The sequence below is a fragment of the Mangifera indica genome, chromosome 1 (genome assembly GCF_011075055.1).
Source record: "Mangifera indica cultivar Alphonso chromosome 1, CATAS_Mindica_2.1, whole genome shotgun sequence".
NCBI lineage: Eukaryota > Viridiplantae > Streptophyta > Magnoliopsida > Sapindales > Anacardiaceae > Mangifera > Mangifera indica.
The window spans coordinates 3,099,815-3,125,084 of NC_058137.1; the positions used below are offsets into that span (position 1 = coordinate 3,099,815).

The 25,270-nt window shown below is 32.4% G+C and overlaps 3 protein-coding genes and 1 pseudogene across 8 annotated transcripts; 2 read left to right on the forward strand and 2 right to left on the reverse strand.

Annotated features, from left to right (window-relative positions):
- Positions 1 to 546: 546 nt before the first annotated feature.
- On the reverse strand, positions 547 to 4,660 carry LOC123225427 (translin). The gene is made up of 10 exons (XM_044649373.1): positions 4,606 to 4,660; positions 4,435 to 4,523; positions 4,214 to 4,264; positions 3,001 to 3,490; positions 2,727 to 2,823; positions 2,518 to 2,633; positions 1,638 to 1,682; positions 1,361 to 1,386; positions 1,011 to 1,146; positions 547 to 910 (listed from the first exon to the last, which is right to left on the reverse strand). The coding sequence occupies exons 1-10, from the start codon at positions 4,658 to 4,660 to the stop codon at positions 801 to 803; spliced, it is 1,215 nt and encodes a 404-aa protein (XP_044505308.1). The 3' UTR covers positions 547 to 800.
- Positions 4,661 to 9,149: 4,489 nt separating this feature from the next.
- On the forward strand, positions 9,150 to 13,212 carry LOC123213241 (annotated as a pseudogene).
- A 5,301-nt stretch (positions 13,213 to 18,513) lies between these two features.
- Positions 18,514 to 22,993, forward strand: LOC123219420 (OVARIAN TUMOR DOMAIN-containing deubiquitinating enzyme 12-like). 6 transcript variants are annotated; one of them, XM_044641410.1, is made up of 12 exons: positions 18,514 to 18,808; positions 18,915 to 19,255; positions 19,389 to 19,732; positions 19,828 to 19,988; positions 20,633 to 20,706; positions 20,942 to 20,996; positions 21,202 to 21,276; positions 21,380 to 21,453; positions 21,542 to 21,590; positions 21,885 to 21,969; positions 22,495 to 22,551; positions 22,713 to 22,993. In XM_044641410.1, exons 3-12 carry the CDS (start codon positions 19,393 to 19,395, stop codon positions 22,766 to 22,768), a joined length of 1,026 nt encoding a protein of 341 aa, XP_044497345.1. In that variant the 5' UTR covers positions 18,514 to 18,808; positions 18,915 to 19,255; positions 19,389 to 19,392; the 3' UTR covers positions 22,769 to 22,993. The 6 variants fall into 6 exon arrangements, with proteins under 6 accessions (XP_044497345.1, XP_044497352.1, XP_044497359.1 ...); XM_044641417.1 differs by having other exon boundaries at positions 19,170 to 19,255; XM_044641392.1 differs by having other exon boundaries at positions 18,515 to 18,808; positions 19,326 to 19,732.
- A 373-nt stretch (positions 22,994 to 23,366) lies between these two features.
- On the reverse strand, positions 23,367 to 24,523 carry LOC123219454 (transcription factor TCP11). The gene has a single exon (XM_044641436.1). The coding sequence runs from the start codon at positions 24,195 to 24,197 to the stop codon at positions 23,586 to 23,588; it is 612 nt and encodes a 203-aa protein (XP_044497371.1). The 5' UTR covers positions 24,198 to 24,523; the 3' UTR covers positions 23,367 to 23,585.
- Between the last annotated feature and the right edge of the window lie 747 nt (positions 24,524 to 25,270).

Below are 25,270 nucleotides of genomic sequence, written 5' to 3' on the forward strand. Positions count from 1 at the left end.
TAAAATAATAATTTTATTCTTAAAATTATTAATTTTAATTGTTTATAATCAGATATTTGAAATTTTTAAAATTAAAAGCGTGAAAACTGAGAGTGAATATTTTGGGTGGGAAAGTCCTTCGGCTACTGTTTACCTAGTGAAGCGGCCCAAAAGTTTATCACAGTAGTGACTCACTAGCAAATGTCGTAAGCCTACAGGAAAACTCCAGCCAAGTGCGAGACAGCTAGTACAGCTGTACAAGTAAAAGCTTTGAATGAAAAATGTGTCGGACAAAATTACCCACTTCCAACTGTCATTATTCATCAATCAGAAAAGGCGCACTTACAATTAATAATTTTTGTTTGTAATCTTTAATAATAAAACAATATCTCATTCAATTAGAGTACGGTTAAAATATTTTTACCAACCTACTGATGCCATTAGATAATGACATGATATATGCTTTTATATATCCGAAAACTACGTTGGTGGTTATGATTTTCTAACTTAAAATTATTACACATGAAAACCTTGAGAGTATTTTGATTAGGGTTGAGACCAACAACATTGACTATGAAGAACCTTAGAATTGTTTATAATATAGCTATGTTGTAGCATCCATCTCTTTTACGCTAGAATTATCAAAATTCTCCCTACAACGAAAGTAAACCGTCACAACAAGATCTGAAAATTACCCGATTTTATCTTGACAAGTTCATCTCCTGATCATCTTCAGAATGCAAAATTCTGCCTTCTCAGTGGAGCAAGAGCAAAATCTAACACTGTTCGGTAATTAAGATGAAACGAGGGAAGGTTGCACTTTATGATTCAGCTTTGGTTCCATGATCTTCAGTTGAATCCTCATTCGCCAAGTGTCGGATCTTCATGTCATAATAAACTTCTTCAACTCTTTTTAAGTCATACTTCAGACCTGACATGGGAAGGTAGAATTTCACAAAATCAAAATCAACTCACGGAGAATAAGTGTTTTAAAGACATTGGAGAAATAAGTAAGTGACGAGAAAGCTTACTGTCAAACTTCTTGCGCAGAAAATCATTTCGGAGATTAAGCATGCGGAAGGCAGCATGAAGATCAATTAAGAAATTCAAAACCTTTTTGGGGCAATCATAGTTCCCAGCAAGCACTTGGTTTACCACATACCTTGGCTGCAAAACCATAACAGGTTACAAAATGAGTTGTTCTGCAATCAATTACCTTCATGTGATGACAAATAATCACCAATAAATTGGCTAAATTTATATGCAGATCACCATATTTATTTCAACTAATAAACTTATCAAAATTTCCCAAGTTCTCTTAGTTCCCTTTAGAACAAGTTGGATTAAACATTCTATTGAAATTCTGAATAACAGTTCTTACCATTTCATTCGACAGGTAACATAGACCTGCATAATGTAGAAAAATATCTCCATCAACATATTTTTGAAAGAATAAAAGGCCATTACCACAACATATCATAATTATTGCATCACAAATGGAAAAAGAGCAATGCCCCAGCAGTCAGAAGATTCAAATTGAAATTGGAATCAAAGTTCATTCAAAAAGTATAACCCCAAAAGAACCTAACACTGAAAAAGTTATTTAATAAAAGTATTCTCTATAAAATAGTACAAAGAGAAACTATTAGAATACTCACCGATAAGGTAGTCCTCAATATCCAAAGCAAACTCAGGAGGGTTCACTGAAACATAAATAACCAAATAATATTTGACCTCAAGACTAGAACTCACAGTTGAAGATCTTGTGTAATTAACAGAATGAGAAAAAAAAAACATACAGGGGAAGACAGAAGCAGAAATTGTAATAATATGCCTAACTTTGCAATCACTCTTACATTCATCATGCCTTACCAGAAGATTGTCAAGACCATACCAACCAAAACTTACAAAATAAATAATAAAAATAAATGGATACAGCATACTCGCATTGACTCTCTTTTTCTTAGCCACTATAACATAATCTCCCCTAACTCTAAAGGTTTAAGAAAAATAAACTAGACACTTCATGTAGATAGCTCTAACCAAAACTAAGTCCCAAAAACCAAAAATTATTTGATAAACTAATCTGAGAATAAATCAAACAATGGTTCCAGTTCAAAATCAATATGATTGAAGATAGTCTTCAGGTCCTGTCTTGTTTGAATGGGGTAAGTACATACAGTATCTCAAAATTCTTCTGAGATGACTCACCAAAATCCTATATTGAACTTTAGGTTTCTACTGATTACGAGTGAAACCGATGACACGGCAAGAAAAGCATATATGATTTCTTCTAAACAAATTGGTCACAAGTACTTGCAACATTATCAAGTCACTCATGAAACAGAATTTCATACAAACAGGTCGGCAAGAAGTTAGGAGTTTATTAAAAATACATGATTATTTATGTTCTCTTACGAGTGTATATATCCAAGAACTACTCTATTATGTAGGGATTACAGGGCAAGAAGAAATCAATTTCATAAAATCAATAAGCTGAGACATGATGGAATAAAACAAAAGTAATGGCCAACATACAGCCAAGTTTTTGTACAGCTTCAGCATGGGTAAGAAGCGTTCCGGTCTCCAGCCAATGCATAAAAGCGAGCAGAAAAACCACGTTCTGTGTTTCACTTCTCCAGTCACCATGATACCTAAAAACATTAAAAAAAAAGAAACCCACTAACCATATAATACAGAATTCAAATAATCAACAAATCCCAAACTTTCTAAGAAATTATGCTCACCTGTAATACTCCCCAGGACATTCAGATAGAACCTCATCCAGTCGACCGTAAAGCTCCTTCAGCACATCAATTAGAGCCTTAGGCTTCTCTAAAACCTCTGCATCCACATCATAATCAAACATACACTATTTCACTCCTCATACAAAATTGTCATTAATTTTATTTTTAAAAGAGAGAGAGAGAGAGAGAGAGAGAGATTTCTTCAAACTAAAATAAGCGTTCTTATACGTTGAAGAAGCTAGAAAGTACTACTAAATCTAAATCAATTGGTTACCAGGAAGTGGCCGGGACTGGTGAACGAAAAGGAGACTAGCATGCATAAGCCTCGTGCTGGACTCGATCTCCAGAACAATACCTCTTATTCGCTCACGCAAGCTTCCAGACTCTTCCAGCTGGACACGGAAGTCTTCGAACTGCTTCTGCAAAGACCTCGGCGCGTTGCTCCCTCCATCCGCCATTGAGGAATAACTTAAAGGTGTCGATAGATGAAACGTTTCGGATTTGATGACAGAGACAAGAGACGGAACTGGCGGAGGAGCGGCAGTGAGGGGAAAGTGGAGAGCAGAGTTTGAGGGTTTGTGGAAAGACCGGTGAGAAAATCTTTTGAAAGCAACGGCGTTCCGCAATGCCAATTTCGTGCTTATAAAAAAAAGATACTTCTCTAATTTACACGGGTGTATACATTTTTTTATGATGTAACGTTTAAAACTTGCCGCTTGTGTTTTCAGGCCTTTTATCAAGGGTACCGTATCTTGCCACGTCAGCTTAAATTAAATATTATATGAATAATGCAGTGGATTGCATTTTTAGCGCTTTAAAATCAAAGGGCTCATATTTCTTAAGCGGGGAATATTGCTGAACGGTGAGGACGTAAAGGAGAATTTTTATGGGCTGGACTTTGTATCATTGAATCATCAACAAAAAGACAACGAGGGATACTTAGCCATGGTGCATACTTTTTTGTTTTTTTAAGTATACAGTTAAAACTCGAGATAATATATTATTATATAATTAAATAATTTTAAATTAAAAATTAAAAAATTAATTTTATAATATTACTATTATTTTATAAAAAAAATAAAAGTAGGTCTATTTTATTGTTATGGATAAATTCTTATTTATTTTTTATAATTAAAAATTTTATCTGTATTTTATTTATATTTATTATATAAATAAATTTGGACATAATAAATTCGTTATACTAAATAAGTCAAAATTTTATAAGAGTTTAAATTCAAATCTTAATTTTAAAAATTTTAATATTCTATCCATTTTATTAATCTCTAGATTGAATTCCTATTATTGCTTCTCTTTTGAGTAGTTGCATGATACAAGGGACATCAACAAGACTTTCCAATTCTAAACGCTATTAATTCAACTAAAACCACTTCTTGAGTCTCACCATAGACATGTAAGCTAGAATGCGACGGATGATGCCAGTAAGAATTAGGAAGACGAGATTACCAGTCCAATGGTTGATATGATACCCGCCTTGCATTAACGAACTGCAACGAGTTATCAGCCAGACTCCTGAGTATCTGAGGAACAAGAAAGATGTTGAGGTTATATCAATTCTAGAAACATATTAGGGAGTTTCAACTCTCAAAATGAAAGAGCTATTGCCTACATGGTTGAAGAGTAAGAAAAAAAATAACGGCTTGATGATTGTTTTGAAATGATCAAATGTATCTTTGGAAAGAAAATGAACTAGGCTGCTGATCCCAGATGCGGCCTCTCTTTGATACTGCAACTTGTCCAGAGTAAATGATCTCAATGCTGCGATCTTGCATAGCAGTGCTGCAAATCAGCAAGATTATGTAAAGTAAGTTCTGAAAGGACAACTGAAGAGTATATCTCTAAAATTTTTCACAGCATATACTTGTTGGAAAGGGCGACAACAGTGGCACAGTAAAACTTCTAGCCTCTTTGTCCATACCAATAAAAAGAAAAATTCAAACTGTTTATTAGATGAGATTTGTAACTTACAAACAGAAATGACAGTATAGGTATAGCCAAGCGAACCAATGTTTCATCACTCACTTTCGCAAGACTTCCCAAGCAGGCACCTGCTACTGATAGAATGAGATAATCAACTGCTTGTATATTAGCATCGTGTAGTCGGTGTTTTCCAATTCAAAAAAATTGTCTATATTATAAAATCCTGACAAGCTGAAAAAATTTCATGTAGTCCCTGAAAGGAAACCGGCTCCATCTTTTCAAATAAATGATAAGCTTCATCTAAAAAGACAAGACATTAGTTACGATGCCCAACTAGTGATTAACTTTAACTCCCATATTAAAATTCAAATAAATTTGGTAGAAGACTTATGATACCAGGGAGAGAGCACTCTGCCCGAAGTAATGCTTAATAATTGTCTGTGACAGTCAAAAATGTCCAGTAAACAATGTGTAACTTTCTTTTGAAGGTTTTAAATTGTATAAAAAGGGGCATGGCTCTGCTCTAGTCAACTATCCATATTTAACTCTGAAGACAATAGTAAACCTGATGTTTTTTTTACTCCACAGGCATTTAAAGAAACGAAGATTTTGGCTAGTTGTGTTTCTAGAATAGGAATAGCAAATTGATGTTTTTATACCTCCCAAGAAAATATTTGGAGTGGCAAGCTACGCCAGGAGTTCTTCTGTTGGATAATTCTTTAGTGCTCAGGAAGTTGTGTCGTAAATTATCACACTTCTGCTCAACATCCGACTTAAGAATGTAACACCCTCGATTCTAACCTGTTTAAAAATACAAAACTAATTTAATTTATGATTTTATTTTAAATAAAAAATTATTCTATAGTATAACATATTTTTATTCTTCTCCAAAATAATCCTAAAAATAATTAAACATAATCATATCTTATAAATAATTCACAATTACAATATTCATAAATAATAAAATTTAGACATCAAAACTCTTCAATCTCTCAATTTATTTTGAGTTCATCTTATTCTACTTCTCCTAATTAATCTATAAAACTTATTTTACAAAATAAAAAAGACGAGGAGTAAGCCGTCAACTCAATAAATAAAAACAAATATAATACATAACTTCTTAATAAATAATCGTTATAAAACTTCTTTATTTTTAAAATAAAAACAATATGAGTTTGTGATTACACTCTACTTCAGCCAAAATGAAAGGGCAGCAGAGCCCACAACTTCGACAATATGTCTGCTTCCCACAGGAAAGGACAAGTGACTTAATAAATCTAATGGAAATTGCATTTTGAAAGTGATGTTTTAGAATGATAATGCTCCTAACAATGAAAAAACCTGCGGCCACAATTAAGAATGGAACACCCGGTCTTAAACTAGTTATAAAGAATTCAAAGATCAGAATACTAAACTAAATAGGCATAATTATTTGATTTTCAATATATTTTCCTCTGGCATATGTAATGTCAACTGTATGATTGTTTTTAATTTGTTGGCATGAAACGAGATGCACGCTCTAACTGATGTCTTTCATAAAAATGGATTCTTGAAAATATTTCTTAAAACTGGAATTTTGCAAATGGAACAAGTTTTTATTAACCCATCAATCAAGACCGATAATTGTAAGTTCCTCTTTTGGTGAGATTATATTTGCAGAAAGTTTATAGTTTGTCTGTCAGAGATGAATAATCCATATCCTTTGAATTTTTGGTTTTCATAGGCTTGACTTAAAAAAAAAAAAGAAAAACTAAAATTATGTAAAAGAAAAGATAGAAAAATGCAAACTGTGCTTATCAGGGGGGAATCCATTGTTCTTTCATTGAATTTGATTGAATGTGTTTATATGTTACTTAAGGATAGATTTTGGTTTATTCCACCTGAACAATCACCGTGGTCAACTTTCATTATTTATGTATTCTTTTGACTGTGTTTGCGGGACTTTAGACCCTGAAATTTTAAATTCATTTGTTTATTTGAGCTTCTTTCTTATTCGCGTCTGGTTCTGCGGTCAGGAAATTTCTTCAGTCGAGCGCATATAGGCCAAAATACAATGATATAAGTAACACCATCAATTTTGCACCAAAAGAAGGGCTTCAGCAACTTTGGCCCATTCAATCGAATCTGGTCAAGACCTTAGAATTCAACTGATACGCCATTTTAGCAAACCTTCTTCTTTCACCCTTTGAATATTCGTAATGAAATTTGGAATCCGAACGAAGCCCTGGGTGTTTTGACATAAAAATGTAGATTTAATACATAAATTCATCATCCTGACACAACTCAATGTAAAGAATAAATTCATTTTAGTCTCAGATAATTACTGCCAGATTATGGTAATTTTTTTTTTCATTAATCGAGAATCCATCATATTTATTAGACGAATAAATCTGAAATATAGTGATTAGACCTACAATCACTGTATCAGTAATAGAGGCTCGAACCTGGACCTTCAAATTAAAAATTTTAATATTCTTCCAATTTTGCTATTATGGTAAATTTCTTTTTCAATCACTATAAATTAGCAGAACTTTCAGCATTTGGACAAAATAACCATGTGGCAGTAATTCAAATGTTTGGCGGAAGTTGAACCGAAAGCTCAGATTTTCCAAAAAGGTAGTGTGAATTTGACTATTTCTTGTTGAATTTGCTCAACTTTTCATCTTTCCAGGCTGTAGGTTCCCCGTTAGTTCATACAGCTCCTGAATATATTCAAACTGGTCATCTGTCCGCCAAGAGTGACGTATGAAGCTATGGCGTCATCCCCTATGAACCAACAGAATCTATTGGAATGGGTAAATGTTGGACCCAGGTTTGAAGTTACAAGGTAAATATCCCCAGTCCAAAAACTTGCAACTGAGGTATTCAAAATGGTGACTAAAATTGTCGACGGATGAACAGAAACTGGTAGTCCTCAACTACCATTGAAGAGAAAGAAAGTGATTGATTGCCATGGAAGTGGAGACCGAAACTTGTAAAAGTTGATGAATGTAATAGGTTTGATATAAAGCTGTCATCATAGATTCTCGCTTTGAAGAACTAACAAGAAGAAAATACAGAGAGAACAAGAGTAGGATAACCTGAATCGTCGGTCGGACTCGGTCAAATCTTTATCTGAAATTTAATGACCGAAAGAGACGATGACAGTGAAGTTAAAAAAATAATAATGAATATGAAAAGGAGGGAAACAGTCAAAGCTTGTTTAATGGTTCAAAAGTCAATACGGAAGACCATCTTGATTTCCTCCCTCGTAATCTTCACGAGTCAAGACTTCCCAACTCTCTATTGTCTCTCCTGTTTACTTGCCTTAATGCCACGTTTCCACGGTCCGCACGGCAAGCATGTGAGTCTTCGTAAATTTTATTATTATTTTAAACCATACATGCGATTTTCTTAAAATAATATAAATTCAATGATTGATGGCATGGTAATCTATATTAATTTACATTTTTCCCTAGTCCATACATGATTTAATTAAGCTACTAGTTTTATCAAATAATTTTTTAATTTTTATTCCAAATCAATCGAAGTTTCCTGGGACCCAAATTCCGAATCTGTCTAAATAAATTTACCACTTAAAAAAGCCTTTGCTTAAACTCAAATCTTGAAAAGTCTTACCATTTATTATGTTAAAATTTTAGGGCAGGATTAAATAATTATTAATTTAGTTACCCATAATAGTTTATTATTCTTTTATTAAAATTATTTTATTTTAAATTTAAAATTAGATAATAACATAATATTATAAATATTGATATTGATTATAAGAGTAATAGTATAGTTACACTCTTTAGGATATAAACAGTTATATATAGAGGTTGATACGGATCGGATTAAGCTCAAACATTATTTAATTTGAATTCAATTTGAATAAAAATAAATTTAATTTGAGTTTATCAAGTCAAAATTAAATATAGTTTAAGTTTGATTCAGATAAAAAATGGTTTATCGAGTTTGTAATTTAAATCAATTGTTTAAATTCATAGCTCAATTCGTTTTACCCAAATAATATTCAAATTTTTATTCGAATTGAATCAAATTAAGAATTCGAACTGTCAATTCGAACTATAAATTTAAGTTGTTTCAAATAAAATTGAGTTAGAAATTAGAACTACTAATTTGTGTTATATTTGAATCAAACCAAGTTAAATATCTCTTAGTTCGAGTTTAGCTCCGCTTAAAAAATGAGTTAAATCTTTTGGCTAGAATTTAAATCAAATAAATTTGAATCGAACTAAATCGAGTTGAATCGGCTTAAATCATATATAGAGTTAGTTACATAAATGATATATCATTATTTAATAACTATCTAATTATGTAATAACATATACTCTATATATTCATTTACGTATTAAAAAGTTTGTAAGACATTATATGTGTAAATAGATTTGTTAATTTTAGTTAATAAAAAAGGGTAAATTGTATAGATTTATTGTATTGAAATATCAATAATAAAACATAAATTTATGACAGAAATGCGGGACTTTCGTGTGGTTGACGAGCTGACTGCTTTGGTATTCCAGTTTCCGTGTATGGACTTTTAAAGTTTTATCCCAATATCATAAATTGCTTTTAAAAGACCGTTTGATTCCATTTTTATAATAATTATAGCTATTTGTTTTCTTTTTACATTTATCAAAATTGGGACTTTGTTTAGGAATCAAGTTTTCGCAAATCCATCTGTCACGATTGATTATTGTAAGTTCTTTTTTTGGTAATGATTATTTGCAGAAAGTTTCTAGATTTGTGCCAGAGTCATATAAATAACTTAACATTTTAGTTTCTTGGTTTCATTTGCTTTGATTTTGCGACTTTAATGTTGAACTTTTAGATGTTTGCTTAGTTTGTTTCTTATTTGAATCTGGACCTGCAGTCAGGAAATTACTGGACATGAAGTGTTTCCACTTCGGTAACAGAGACAAGAGAGATGAACCCATCTCTCCAAGGACCCAAAAGTCTGTAGTTTCAGAGAGATCCTCGCATTATGGATTTACAAATAGTGGAGCTGAATCGAATTCACAAAATGTACCAGCCATTAACACTGAGTCCCCAGTAAGGCCCTCTTTTCCGACGTCTGGGAAACCCAGTAATCTTAAAGTATTCACCATAGCTGAGTTGAAGTCAGCCACCAAGAATTTTAGTCGCTCAGTAATGATTGGAGAAGGTGGGTTCGGTTGCGTTTATAAAGGGTTGATCAAGAATTCGGAAGATCTATCTCAAAGAGTTGAAGTCGCAGTGAAACAGCTCGGTAAAAGGGGGATGCAGGCAAGGATTCTTTGCTATTATATCATTTTGCCTTAAAATTTTCTTTTTTTTTTTTATTTTTAACGGAACATCCGTATTTATTGGTTGGTTGGACGGATAAACCTTAAGAACAGTACCTGGATTCATAATCACTATATTAAATAAATTAAGATTTCACAATTATTGTATTAGATAAGATAAGATTTTATAAATATAACAGAGGTTTAAACTCAAACCTTCACTTTGAAAGTTCTGATGTTCCACCAGTTATTCTAACTCTTAAAATTTTCTTTTGTTATTGCCAATGCTTTAGATGTTTATTTGTTAAAATTTTCTTTTGTTATTGCTAATGCTTTAGATGTTTATTTGTTTATCACTTACCTATACATCTTAAGTTACTTCAAGTTCATTTGTTTTAAGGGTGTTTTTAGGTTGGTTTAATTCCATTTCCATATCTCATGATTTAATGGTGCTGCATTCTCACAAGTATTTGAAGAAATTATTATAAAGCTAATAATTTTGGAAGTTCAGTTGAAGACGGCTAAAATAGGCATGTAATATATCCATCAGAGTCTTTTAAATACAACTAGATCCTAGAAATTAACCATGTGATGGTGACTTATATGTTTTGCCCCCAGTCTTCCTTTCTATAGTTTTTGTTTCTTAAAATGAATTTGAATCATCTCTATTTCTTCTTGTCCTGCTAGAAATTGTTATTATACAGCTTGTTTTAAAGCGTATGATACAATATTAATGCTGGAAAACATTATATTAAGCCTTTGGCAGATTGCTGGACACTGTGATATGATATGCTTTTTTAAGTTGATGACATATCGTTTTGGTTCTGAACTAGGATTTTCTGCTATTGGTCGACAGGGACACAAGGAGTGGGTGACAGAGTTGAATTTTCTTGGGGTTGTTGAGCATCCGAACCTTGTAAAATTGGAGGGATACTGTGCTGAGGATGATGAAAGGGGAACCCAGCGGTTTCTAGTGTATGAATTTATGCCTAATGGAAGTGTGGATCAGCATTTATCCGCTCGATCACAGACAATTCTTCCATGGACCACGAGATTGAAAATAGCCCAAGACACTGCTCGTGGTTTAAAATACCTACATGAAGAAATGGAATTTCAGGTATTTATGCTTTTGATAATTCAATATGTTTAAGGTTTTCTTAGCAGATTTGTAGTAGTCATTGGATACCTCCTGGATCTCTTAATGAAAAGTTAAAACTGTGATTCAAGAGCATCTTATCTATTGGCAGGCTATTTTACAATTCATGTCTTTTTTATCCTGTTGTATCTATTACAGATCATCGTCAGAGACTTCAAATCTGCAAATGTCCTTCTTGATGAGAATTGGAATGCAAAGTTATCAGATTTTGGATTGGCAAGATTAGGCCCTTCTGAAGGATTTACACATGTTTCAACAGCAGTATGTTCATAATACATAATCTGATCACTATTTGATATTTATCCCTTTAATCGTTGACATTGAGCTATGTGTTTATGTGAAATGAGAATAGCATATAACAGAACCTAAATTGGCATATCTTCATAGTGTAAACTACAAGATCTCTCAAAAACCATGCAACTATAATGAATTAATATCAGAAGAAACTTTTTCTAGAATTTCCTTTATATTAGTTACCATCTTAGTTAAAGGGTAGATCTTCTTTCCTGCTTCTGATCTTCTTTTGCACCTGAAGGGATCTTTGAAAGTGAAAAGACCAGATGGTTTGTAGTGATTTGTTTACTGCAAAATATTTGTAATCGCATGTGCCATGTAAAATATTGAGGATTTAATTATATCTGTTATTATGATATGCAGAATATGCTTACATCTTTAAGCTACCCTTTGTTAAAATTAATAAATTAGATTAAGAAGATTCTGGTGCTTTGATGATAAAAGTAGAGAAAAGAAGATATGGGTACCTGAAACACTATGCTTATTGAGGTTTGAGCATTAAAATTTTAGATATTATGTATTTCAATGGTCATTACAGAGATAAAAGGTAACAACGTTGGGAGTTATAACTGCAGAAGTAATGAAGCGTCTATTGGAAATTTGGGCATTGGATGCCACATGAATATAGATTTATCATGCGGAACTGGAAGTGAATTCCTTGTTTTCGTAAACAATATATTTCCATTACTTGTTGTAATAAGATGGAGCTTTGAGAAGTCATTTAAAAAAAAAAAAAAAAAAGAAAAAGAAGGAAGATGTTCTAGTTTATGGACACTCTCAATTCACCCTCAGAAATTGTGCAAAAAAGAATTGTTTTAAATGATATAATATGAGAAACAAATCATTGGTTTGTTATGCTTTATATTTTGATTATTTTTCCTTCTGGTTTATGCTATCCAAATGCCTGCTTTAGAAACTGAGGATAAGCTACTTTTCCATTTCTTCTTCTGGTTGATATTGTTCAACTTTTTATCTCATCAGGTTGTAGGTACATTGGGATATGCAGCTCCTGAATATGTCCAAACTGGTCGTCTAGCAGCCAGGAGTGATGTATGGAGCTATGGTGTCTTCCTTTACGAACTAATCACAGGAAGACGTCCTTTAGATCGAAACCGCCCCAAGTGTGAGCAGAAGCTATTGGAATGGGTAAAGCCATATTTATCTGACGCCAAAAAACTTCGAAAAATTTTGGACCCCAGGCTAGAAGGTAAGTACCCCATCAAGTCTGTCTACAAACTTTCAAATATAGCCAACCGATGCTTGGTAAAAAACCCAAAGGCTCGCCCAAAGATGAGTGAAGTATTGAAACTGGTGACTAATGTTATCGAGGGGTCAACAGAAACAGGCACTCCTCAACTATCCTTGAGGAATTTTGCATCTATGGAAACTTCCCACGACACTAAAACCAAAAATAAGAACCATTATAGAATCAAGAACTGGAGAAAGTGATTTTTTGACTCGGAAGTGGAGACCAAAAATAGTAAGAACTCGTTGAATGCAAGAGCTTTGATGTACAAAATGCAGATGAACTTTTGAAGAACTGAGGAGGAGATAGATGAGAAATTATAAACTTAGATTCCCACTTGGTGCTTAGTCCAGAGAGTGCGAAAAAAGGACAATTCTTATGAGGAATGCAAATTGCAGTGAGTTTTGATGGGGCCTGTAGAAAAAACAGAAGATTATTGGCAGAATTAGTGTTAAAAGTTATAGTGAAAATTCTGTATTGTGCTAAACTCACATCTTCTTTAGCTATGGAGCACTGTAATATCGGATGATCATGTCTTATAATTTATTAAACGGGAGAAGGACTATTTCCCACCTAACTTTTGATGTATTTTCAAAATGTTATTCATGGCAGATGAAAATCCACTTTTTCCACCCATGAGTTGTTAAAATGGATGATATATGTTTGCATAAGGGTAAAATATATATTTTACCCTTATTAGATGAAATGACAAAAATACTCTTCAATTTAATCTCCCAAAATTGATGTGAGAGTTTTACCATTCACCCCCCTTAGGTTTTAGAAACTAACATTTTCACCTTACCTAAAGTTTTTAAACTTTAAAAACTAACATTTTCACCCTCGAACCTAGGGTTTTCATATTTTTCAAAATACAGTCGCCCCTCATAACTTTCAAAACTAGCATTTCACCCCCATTCTTCAACTTCATCTTCCGACGTCTTCTCCGGCGTTGTCACCTGCCTTCTCCTTCTCTTGGTGCGACAGCGGTGGTGCGATGAAGAGATCTTCATCTCCTCGTTGCATGGTGCGACGAAGAGACGGAGATCTCTTCGTCACACGATGCAACGAAGAGACGGAGATCTCTTCGTCGTACTATGCGACGAAGAGACCTCTCTTCGTTACTCGTCATCCAGATCTGGGAGATCGCTCGACGAAGGTCTCTCTTCTTCTCTCTTCATCGCTCGTCGCGTCTGGACAATGCGACGACGAACATCATCCTTCGTCTATTCGTTGTCTAGATCTAGGTGACGAATGGTCGTCCTTCGTCGTCCCTTGTAGTCGGAGATAGGAGATCCGTCGAATACGTTGGCCGTTGGTGGTGGCCGGAGAAGGAAGCAAACGTCATTGGTGAAATTTAAAATTTTCAAACTTTAAGGATGGATTAATTATTAGTTTTTAAAACCTGGAGGGGGGAACGGTAAAATTTTAAAGTTTTAAGGTTTCAAAAGAAAATGACGATTTTGCCCCTATTCTTAACTGAAAAATTAGATGACAGTTTGCTTATAGGTGGAAAATATAGATTTTTATCTACCATAGATGACATTTTGAAAATGCATCAAAAGTTAGGTGGGAAATAGTCCTTCTCCCTTATTAAAAATACACTAGAGGAATAACTTTTTGAGAATAGCTTGATGAATTAAAAAAAAAAAAAAAGTCCTTTTTCTTGTATACAAAAGTACCTTTTTTGGGTCCCAAAAATACTAACAAAAAAGGTGATATGCCATAAAAGCCCGCAGGTGAAATTGAAATTAAAAAAAGGTTTATTTTATGGCAAAAAGACTTTTTCCCGCCCAAGGTTTATTCCAAAGACAAACACATAAAGGTATCAAAAATCTAAATATCTATTTGTCATAGAATTTCTATTAAGAGTTGTTATTAATTATAAGGACAAAATCATTAAGAAAAAATAATATTAAAAAAACTAAAATTTTATCTTATTATTATTTTTAATTGAAAAAATTAATTTTTTTCTCTCACCTAAAAGTTTAAAAAGCTACTTTTTCACCCTTAAAGTTTCCATTCTTTTTCGCCATTCTCTGACCAACCTCTCATCTGTCGGTGCTCCCTTCAATAGCCTAGATGAAGATACAGTCACCGTTCTTTGGTCACAAACACAACAAATCGATGCATGTCATCCAGATCTAATGCGGACAAATGTATTCGTGGTTGCATCTTCGTCTTGTTTGTGGCTAGAGAATAGGTCTTCATTGATGGTCACTCAAATTTGAAGTCGAATCGACGAAAAACATGACAAGTTCTCACTATCCATAGTTGATATTATAAAGTCTCTTCGTCTTTGGACTTTGTTAGTCTTCATCTAACATCGTCTGTGACGGTAAAGGGAGACACATAAAAGGCTAGTCGATGTCGAAATAGATTGGCTACCATTGTCATCATCGTTGGAGTTTGTAATAAATCTTAAAGATTTATAAAACAAAAATTACTTTTTAAAGTTAAGACTAAATAGTTAAAATACAATTTAAAAAAATATAAAATTATATATATTTTAATATTATTAATAAAATAATAATTTTATTTTTAATCTTAATAAAAAAATTAATAATAATTTATCAATAAATAAATGTTTAAATTTTCAAAACTCTACGAATACGAATTTATCTTTGTATTCAAATTTAGGTGGAAAATAGTCTTTGCCTTATTTCATTGTTAATCTAACAGATGATTTTGCGCCAGGACCTAAGTTGATGTGACCATATTTCTAACTTATTAAAAATACTTTTAATTACGTTTTCTAGGGTTTTCAATAAAATTTTGCATTTATCCGTAAAAAAAAAGTTATTTATTCTTATAAAATTTTCCCAAGAAAGAAGCACGTGGATTTAGTATTTAGTATTTTAATAATATATTATATTATATTATATATTAAAAGATTTAATTTTTATTTCATATATTAATAATTATATTATATCATATAATTTTTTTAAAAAATAACAAAAAAATTATAATTAATATATTATCATTTAAAAAAATTAAAAATACTCTTCAAATTTGTTAATTTTTATATACATTTTTATTATATTATTATTTTTAAAATATATATATTAATTCGTATTAATAAAAAATATTATATTATTAAACATATATCTTATCATATAATATATTTATTATATCATATTATTTTAATATATTTTATAATATAAATCATTATTTTTTTATTGTATATTGGCTATAAAAAATATTCTATAAATAATTAATTATTTGGATGCAATTTTTCTGGGTTAGAAAAGTAGTTGAAATACTTTATTGAAAAAGTAACAAATTCTAAAAAGTAATATCCATAGGCGGCAAAATATGTGCAAAAAAACAACGAAAGGCAATAACTTCTTTACATAAAAATTAGATTCCTGAACTACTTGCAGCAAAAGGAGCTGCAATTCACAGAGAAGAACAGCGAAAAAAGAAAACACTTTAAATGTATTTATTTTAAGTGTATAAATATATATATTATTATATAATTAAATATTATTTTATTTTTAATTTAAAATTACATATTTTTATGATAATATATATAAATATTCTAAAATAGATAAATTTTGTTATATTTTTATATCATTATATGATTTATGGTGCCGTCCATAAAGTATTTGATAAAAAGTTAATACTATCTATATAAGCATGTTTGTATTTTTTGCATTAAGAGTCTGGTTAGTTCTTTTGTCACTCTCATGACCCTTATCGTTAAAAAGTCTTTATTAATAATTCAAAAGATATGACTTTAAGATATGGTATTTGTTCATTTTTTTATTTTATTTTATTCTTACTATCTTATCTTTTAGCATAACGAGTTTAAATTATAGTTAGATATTTTTTTTTGAACATATTCGTTTTTTTCTCCTTTTAATTAATTCTTGCTTTGAAAAAAAACAGGCGGTGGCTTTGGTTAGATTTCAAGGGAATTTGGTATTGAATATTTTGATGGGATGGGAGTTTCAAATACTGATACGGCACGCAAGTTTATAATTATCTCGAATATAAATGAGACAAAGAATATGGCATTTAGTTCTATTTGTTGGTCTTCGTTTTGGTGGATTTCACAAATTGAAAGTCTTGTATGATTACTACCTTTCAAAGACCCTTATTAAATTCATAATTTTTGTTAGTTCAAATAGGTCTTTTTATTATCAAAATGAAAATTATTATTATTTACCCTAAGTCCCTGGATTAAGAACATTGACAAGAAATCACATATAGCTATTAAAGTTTAATCCTAATAATAAATAATAAGAAGTGTTCGGTTTGAAGTAATATGTAATTTTATATCGTTTAGTTTGTTGAATAATAAAAATTTTATTAATTTTTTATTATTAATAATTATATATTTAATAATATAGATGATATGATTAATCATAATTTTGTTATTATTTTATATTTTTTATAATAAAAATATCTTCAATTTTTTAATTAAGATAATAAATATTATAAAAATATTTTTTAAAAATAGATATATTGTGATAATATATCTACTAACAAATAATTTAATTAATATTAACATAGAGAATATTTTAAAAAATAAATAAAACAAATGATTCAATTTGGTGAGATATGATGCCTTAGCCAACTGGTTAGATACATCTCTTACATTAGGAATTAGGTATTTGTTTTTAATTGTAATCTTATTTAGTATCCAATAATGCACACAAAGTCAAAGGCTCCCATTTTGTTTATTTTAGAATAAGACAAGGGCATTGTATGAGATAGAGTTGGATTTAAATCAAATTTGTTTGAGTTTAAATTTGAGTTTAATTAAAATAAGTTCGAAATAAGCTAATTTCAAACGAGTTTAAGCCTAAAAGTTTAATATTTTTTAACTCGAGCTTGGGGTATTTAGTTCATTAAGTTTGGAATTAAAAATTTTGATACAAAATAATGTTATTTTGATTAATATATATTAAAATAACGTTGTTTTAATAACGAACTAGTTAAAAACTTATTTGAAGGGAGTTCGATAAACTCAAGCTTGAACTCAGTTTCGTGCAAATCAAATTAAGATTGAGTTAAAATAAGTTTAAATTTAATTCAATTCGAATCTAATCATAGTATAAGGTATTCAAGGCTATGTGAGTTTTCTAAAGCCTTACCATGCAGATCATGAGTTAAGCCAATAGGTCAAGAGAGCTCCTTCAACATAAGACGTGTTAAATTAATTAAACTTAATATTAATTTATCTCTAATAATCTTTTAAGATTATTTAAATAATATAATAAATTATTATTCTTTTAATACTCACAATAAAATATAATAATTATTTATATATATTAATTATGTAACAACGATCCTTCCTAAGTTATGCCAAATAATTTGTATTTATAAAAATATTTTATTTTTAATAATAAAAAATTAACTCAACCAATTGCCAATGCCATAAAAGCATATTCTCTTCCCTGATTTGGTGCTGGAAACAGTAAAATATTTGCAGTTTTTGTACATCTTTGAAGCCCCATTATTATTTTTAATTGAATAATATACTATTTATCGATTGCCTCTTTTGTCCACAACGTGGCAGGAAATTCATTGAATTGGAATTTTTATAAATAAAATAATAATAATCCCTAAATTACAACCGCCGTCAGTGCTCTAAAGTCCACTCGCCCCACGTTTGCTTCTTACTTAGGTCTTCTGATATTTAAATTATTTCACTAAATTACATATTACCCCGTCGGCTCCGCAGTCGTTATTTGAATCTAAACACAATTTTGACGCATCGAATTCTTGATAACGAAAGGTCATATTAGTCAATTCGTTAACAAATTCCACGTAAGCTCCGCCACACGATCCACCAATGCCGGCCATTTAACTAATTACAATTAAAAATTATATAAAACGAAATAAAACTTACAACAGCCGCTTGAACGTCAATATACACGATCCACCAAATCATGTCCACACGATCGAAATCCAAGGGCTCGATAGTCAATATACTCAGTACGGTTATGAAACTTGCTCGACCTTAAACGTCACAACAGTTTATAAAGGAGTGGAGTGCAGGGGGGTTCTCCCTTTAATTTCTTCAACATATATTTTTTTTTTTCAATTTTTTTCCTATCATTATCTCTTTTACTTGCGTATTCCATTTATTCGTAGCATACACGGGGCTTTGTGTACAAGCCAAAAATTTCAATTATTGAAAAAAAAATCAATTCTCTTTTTATCGAGCTGTAATCAGGTGAGCTTATTTAATTTGTTAATTAAATTTGGATTTCTTTTGATAATTAGAGTTCCAGTATTTGGTTAATATGCTTTTACTTTTGATGTTCTGTTTTGAACTTTAGGTTTGGCTGATTGTTTGTGTTATTGTATAAGTATAATTAATGAATAAGCAAGAGAAGGTTGTGAATTTGATTGGAATCATGGCAGAGGATTGAAGGCATCTGTTGATCTCAGTGCAAAGTATTAAACAAAATGATATTTAATTGTTTTTTGTTAGCATCAGTACAAAGCATGTGAATAAGTACTTGGACTGATGTTACTGGCACAATATCAGATGTTATAATTGCGTTTGAATGAGTGTTTCTGCATTTACACAGTGAAGAACTTGTTGTTGCAAGAGAAAAAATTTAACCTGAGAGTCAACTGTGTAAAGATGTTGAGAATCTGTGAAGAAAAAATTTAGGTGCGGTGATTGATTTTTTTTCCCTTTTTGGTTAAAATATCAGTATTTATTTGGGAACTCTTTTGCACAGATTGTTTGTTGCTGAGGGATCGTGATACTGTTTTGGATTTATTGTTGGTTGTATTGTTTTAAGGGAGATGATTATGGAGGAGCAAGATTCAGGTTTCCTTCAATGGGGTCTTCATTTTTTTGAATGTGACCCTTATTTGCATTCTGGGTATCAGGATGAGGTGCTTCAGCATGATGCTAATTACATCTATAATGGTCAGTATTTGAGGGATCATAATGATGCAGAGTGTAATCAGGTAGAAAATGATGAGATTATTGCTCGTACTCTTCAAGAAGAGTATTCTCAAGAATTTTCACAATTAGCACTTGCAGAAGACTCTCAATATTCACATGCAGGAGAAAATAACTTGCAAGATTCTGTTCAAGATCATGATTGGCATAGTTTGTCCACGAGGAATTATAATTCAGGTATTCATGAAAGTTGCTGGTTTTAGCCTCATTTTATTTATGTGGTGGTGATGGTCAATATTACAAATTTTGATAAAATATTCTATTATGAACAGGATTTGAGTATGGCCAAGATGAATCTGATGATACAGGGCCGTCCTGTTCATCTTCTAGCCCTGCAGATGGAGAGGAGGATTCCTATTCGTTGGAGTTAACTGGTGAATATATACAGGATGAGGAAGTGGGAAAGAGGTTGAACCAAATGATTCCTATTCCTGTAAGTTGGCTTATGAAAACTACCTTATCAATATTTGATTTTTTGTTTTACTTATCTATCGAGAGTTATTTGATGATATTAATTTCGGTATTTGTCTCTTATCCTGTAGCTTTGATATTCTGTTTTTGGTTTTAGTTGATAAATGGTTCAAATGAGTGATTGAGGGTTTGGAATTCTCCTGATTCTTGGTTGCTTTTTATTCCAATCATGTGCCTCAGCTTATGAGGGCATTTTTTCATTTGAATGGTGTGCTGTATTGATATTCTGAGAAAATTTCCCTTCCATTTTCACTGTAAATTTACATTGTACAAGCGGTTATGTTTCCTCTGTAGCTTATTTAGACTAAACCCAGGTCCTCTATCAAATGGAAATATGATAAGTTCTCAAATTAATGCATATTTCAGGCAGGGATGAGTATCACTGATATTTTATGCCTGGAATATTGTATCATATTTTGTTTTTTATATGTAGTCATTATTGTCAAAGATATCAGCGCTGCTTCCCTTTTAAATTTTATGAGCATGCATAATTATGCTCACATGTCTATTGTCACAGAGCTAAATCATTGATTGTTAATGGTATATCAGCTATTTCTGAATATTTGTGCATATCTGATCCCATTTAAATTTTCTTTTCATATATAGCATGTTCCAAGAATTAATGGGGAAATACCATCAACTGATGAAGCAACTTCAGATCATGAAAGACTACTGAACAGGTATTATTTGTAATCTTTGTCTTGGGAATTGAACTGAATAAATCATATGCTAGAAGTCTATTTTAGAATGTTAAAAACTGATGTGATATGCAGAATTGAAATTTTATCTCAACTGTAATTTGTACAGAATATGGTGTAATGAAACTATTATTGGCCTTTCATTTTGGTTAAGTCAGCACTGTTCTCATCTGTTATTGAAATAGATGCTGTTTATATATATATTTTTTCAATCTAGATTGCAGTTATATGGATTTGTTGAGCTTAAAGTTCAAGGAGACGGCAATTGTCAAGTATGTTGCTTTAGTTAATTGTTTTTAACTCTTGTTTTCCCTTTCCCCACAACTGCCACCTCCGCCTCCCACCCCCTCCCTTTCTTTTTTAAATCTTAATGTCAAGCATAAAGGCTTGTCAGTTTTTATCTCTTTATCACATCTATCACAGGATGTTCATTGCAAGTAATAAATAATATATATTGTTTTTACTTTTGTTTTCCAGTTTCGTGCTTTGTCTGATCAACTCTATAGCACACCTGAACATCACAAATATGTGAGACGACTAGTTGTAAATCAGGTTTGTTGTTCTAGGAGTTATTTTTTGACGTTGTCTTGTCAACCATGATGTTTCTGATGTTGATCTAGATGCATCTCTTACTCAAATGGTTTGTTGTCAACAGCTGAAGTCTCATCCAGAGATGTATGAAGGATATGTTCCCATGGAGTATGGTGAATATCTACAGAAAATGTCCAGGTATTAGCCAAATTCTTCACATAATTGATTAAAAAAAGGTTTTTGGGCTAAGGGTAGCCATACTAATACCATTTTTTGATGAAATTAGGAGTGGTGAGTGGGGCGATCATGTTACGCTGCAGGCAGCTGCAGATTCGGTATGGATTTGGGACAATATAATTTTTCTTTCTTTCAGATTTATCAAGTTTTGTTTTCCCTTTTTCTTTTAAATAATGATGCAAATTTAAATGTTGTTTACTTCTCCATTGCTGTAAATTTTATCAACTAGATACAAGTAATCCTAACTTATCTTTTTCTTATCCAAAGAAGAAAAAGAAGGGAGACTAAAGCTTTATTCATGTTTTAGTAAAAATAAAATATATTTACTGTTGTTTCAAAGTACTGTGCCTACTTCATCTATCATTAATTCTGGTGGGTATCTTTTGTGGCAGTTTGGTGTAAGAATAATTGTTATTACTTCTTTTAAGGACACCCATTACATAGAGATTCTTCCCAACGCCAAGAAATCAAAAAGAGGTAAATTTCCAATTTATCTATGTTGTAATCCTGTCCTGTCCCTTTTTCTTTTCTATTTTCTGGTTTGGTGCTTTGATACCTTTCTGCTGAACTTCTTGCTAGTCGCATCTGTAATTCCTTTTCGTACTGTTGTATTATTAAGCCAAATGATGTTCTTTTTTGCTTTAGTTTTCTTATCTTATGAATTAGGGGATTATTTGAGCATATTTTTTACACGTGCACTAGTTGCTTATGCAACTTTTGTTTGTGTCTCAAAAGTTGTTTTTTTTTTTTTTTTGTGGTTGCTTTTTGATTTGTTGCAAATTAGATCTGGAAAACTGACATAAAGTAACACTAAGCTAATTGCTTTTTTTTTTTTTTTTTCTGGCTCATCATGAGATCAAATCACCCAATTTGTGCCCAACAAGCTTAATTAAATGTCTTTTGTATGTATTAACTATGAAAACACACTTCTTTGATTTTAATACTCATCATCTTCTTGCTACATTATTATGCTTATTAAAACCTTTTGATCTTTTTGTGCAGTCATTTGCCTAAGTTTTTGGGCAGAGGTTCACTACAACTCAATATATTCTCAAGAAGGTAATTTCCTTCATAGACTCTTTCACTGTAATTTGTGAGCTAAAGGTGCCAATTTTTTCAAAGATTTATGTGAACACTTGGGTTGATCATGCTCAAGTGAAGATGGAATATAAATAAAATTTTCATTTGAGTGCTTCATGTTTTCTTGTTCATCACGCCAGATACACCCTCGCGGGAGTCTAGAAGGAAGAAAAGATGGTGGAACTTTGTGAATTAATGTCAAAGCAGCAGCTTGTGGCCTACTTCTCATTTTGTTGAATGCTGCCGTGTCTGGGTCTACTTCTCGGAGAAAGAATTTGCCTTTTTTTTTTTTCCCAATAACGCATTATATATCGCCTTCTTCACTCGCAATTTTGTATGCATACATATAGCAATGCAACTCGGCTTATCACATGGCAACTCTTTGCTTAATATTCAGAAATACATTTTGATTTTAGCATTATGCTTCGCTGTATGATGATGTTTTAAAGTAAACAATCCAAGGTTACAAATATGTATGATGATGCCTTTCGAGGCTTGGTAGGGCTCTCGTACCCGACATTTGTAACTATCTCTGGTAAAATTCTTAATGAAATTTGTCCCCTTTTTATCCAGAGTAATAAGGACAGCCAAGCATGGTGAGCATACGCCAGTACTGATTGAAGGACAAGACTTAAAAGCTGCAATCAGGTGTACCAGAACACATAACATAGCTCCAATTAAAACGACTTCAAAGACTACAGCTTGTATGGTCGGGTTTGTGAATGCGACCGTTTCGGCAAAAGCTTCACTGCCATTTTAATTCCTCGACTCCCCACTGTACTGCACATAAGAGATTCACCTCAAGTTTCAAATTATTCATCTATGAAGGAACCCATCTGATATTCAGTGCAATTGAAATTTACATCTTTCTTCCTACAAAAACCTTTATAAGAGGAGAACCAGAACGATAGACTGAACAATAGATGAAGAAGACAACTGCACTAAACCTAAAAAGCGAAAAACCGATGTTATTGTTTATCTGCAAACTACACCTACTTTTCTATAAAGGCTATTTATTGACGTTCTCCGATTATCTCTTCTTCCCGTCTTCTCTCCTCCGCTTCCTCCTCCGTGGACGCCGCCGCAGCAGGCTGCAACAGAAGAGCCGTGAACGGCATGTGCCGATACACACTTCCCGCATACTGTAATCCCAAAGGTTGGCACAAGTCCAGCCGGCAGCTCGGCGGTTGGGTCGTCACGAACATCCCCGGGGGTCCACTGCTCACTGGTTGAACCCGGCACGACACCGACGACGCCGACGATGAGAGAGGAACGGGCCCCGCCGTGGAAGACGACACGGAAATGGCGGGAACGGTGCCGGTTCCCGTCGCGGCTATGATGGAGGGCTCCGCTTGGCGTAGGAGCCATTCGATGGTCTCCCCGTCGGAACGGTGGCCGAGTTCTCGAGTCAGCTGGAAGATCCTGGCAGCACAGAGAGCCGGCATCCGCACACGACGGCCCCGGCCGTTGACCTTGGTGTGACGGTCTTTTGAAGCAGTGGTCGAAAGGGCACGTTTTCGTGGGTTGGCCAGTTGATTCTTCGGTGGTGAACTGTTCGCAACAGTAGTAGTGGTGGTGGTAAGATTAGGATTTTTCTGGGTGTGAAGTGCGATGTCTGAGTCCATTTAGGATTTAAAACAAAACAGAGAAATAAAAATGGAGGAGAAAATTTAGGGTTCGAAAGATCAAGAGCAGAAGAGACAGAGAGAAGAGGAAGTGAGGGTTTATTTTTTTTTTTTTTAAGGATTCGATTGACCCCACAACGTAAAGGTGGGGCTATTTAAAACGGAGAGTGAATTGTGGGGCCTGATATTAGCTGACGTTGCGTGAGGCCGTGAGATATGTATGAAAATTTGGTATGGGGCCTACCAATCAGATGAAATTGGAGTTACGATCAGGATGGTAAAGCAGTGGGTCCCGAATATAGACGTGGAGAATCCCTGTGAGTTGGATTGCATTTGACATTTTAGAATCTCAGTCTCACCATAAAGTGCGTACGGTATCAACATCAGATCGCTCGCCAGAGAATTTTATTACAAATTTGAATGCAAATAAGTACTTATATAGATTTTACTTTGACAATTAATATTATGAAATTTTATTGATTTATTTTAATATAAAAATGGGTTTATTTTCAAAAATAAAGAAAATTATTATGACGTCAACAACTGTGCAAAGTGGATGACAGGGCAGAGTCAAAAAGTTCGAAAGCTTTTGTTGGAGTGGATGAGCCACGCGCTTGGATTTGCCGTGTTGACATAGTGTCTAAACTTTGGTGAGCCAACTGACACATTGAGCGAACCGACCTTCAAAACAAAATATCAAAATCTAAATTCCCGGATTTACCCCTTACCCTCAGTCTCCTTTCAATTTTTATGGGGGGAATTAAATTAATGACATTACTTTTTATTAAGTAATCAATTTGTTTGAATTGGAATTGTAATCTTTTTAAAATTTATAATTATAAATTAATAAAGAAATATTTTTATAAGATTATAATAAAGTTATTAGTTTCTTTTATTTTGTCCCACGTCATTGTGTAATATTAGAAAATTCAGTACGTTTAATATTAAAAGCTTTTATATTATAATTATCTCATCTTATACTAATAGATTATTTATATGAATAATGCACCTGACGAGAAATAGTGTTTTGTCACACGGTAACCTCTTTTGTATGTTAAAATCTTTCTTCAATT

Bases quoted from the DNA above. Each gene is read 5' to 3' on its own strand.
- LOC123225427 (XM_044649373.1), bottom strand. From the start codon at position 4,660: ATGGACAAAGAGGCTAGAAGTTTTACTGTGCCACTGTTGTCGCCCTTT. The intron at 4,524-4,605 runs GTATATGCTGTG...GCTGATTTGCAG, and splicing joins GTTGTCGCCCTTTCCAACAA to CACTGCTATGCAAGATCGCA. The intron at 3,491-4,213 runs GTATCATATCAA...ATTTAATTTAAG, and splicing joins AGTTCGTTAATGCAAGGCGG to CTGACGTGGCAAGATACGGT.
- LOC123219420 (XM_044641410.1), top strand. From the start codon at position 19,393: ATGATTATGGAGGAGCAAGATTCAGGTTTCCTTCAATGGGGTCTTCAT. The intron at 20,707-20,941 runs GTATTATTTGTA...TTTTCAATCTAG, and splicing joins CATGAAAGACTACTGAACAG to ATTGCAGTTATATGGATTTG. The intron at 21,454-21,541 runs GTATTAGCCAAA...TGATGAAATTAG, and splicing joins TATCTACAGAAAATGTCCAG to GAGTGGTGAGTGGGGCGATC.
- LOC123219454 (XM_044641436.1), bottom strand. From the start codon at position 24,197: ATGGACTCAGACATCGCACTTCACACCCAGAAAAATCCTAATCTTACC.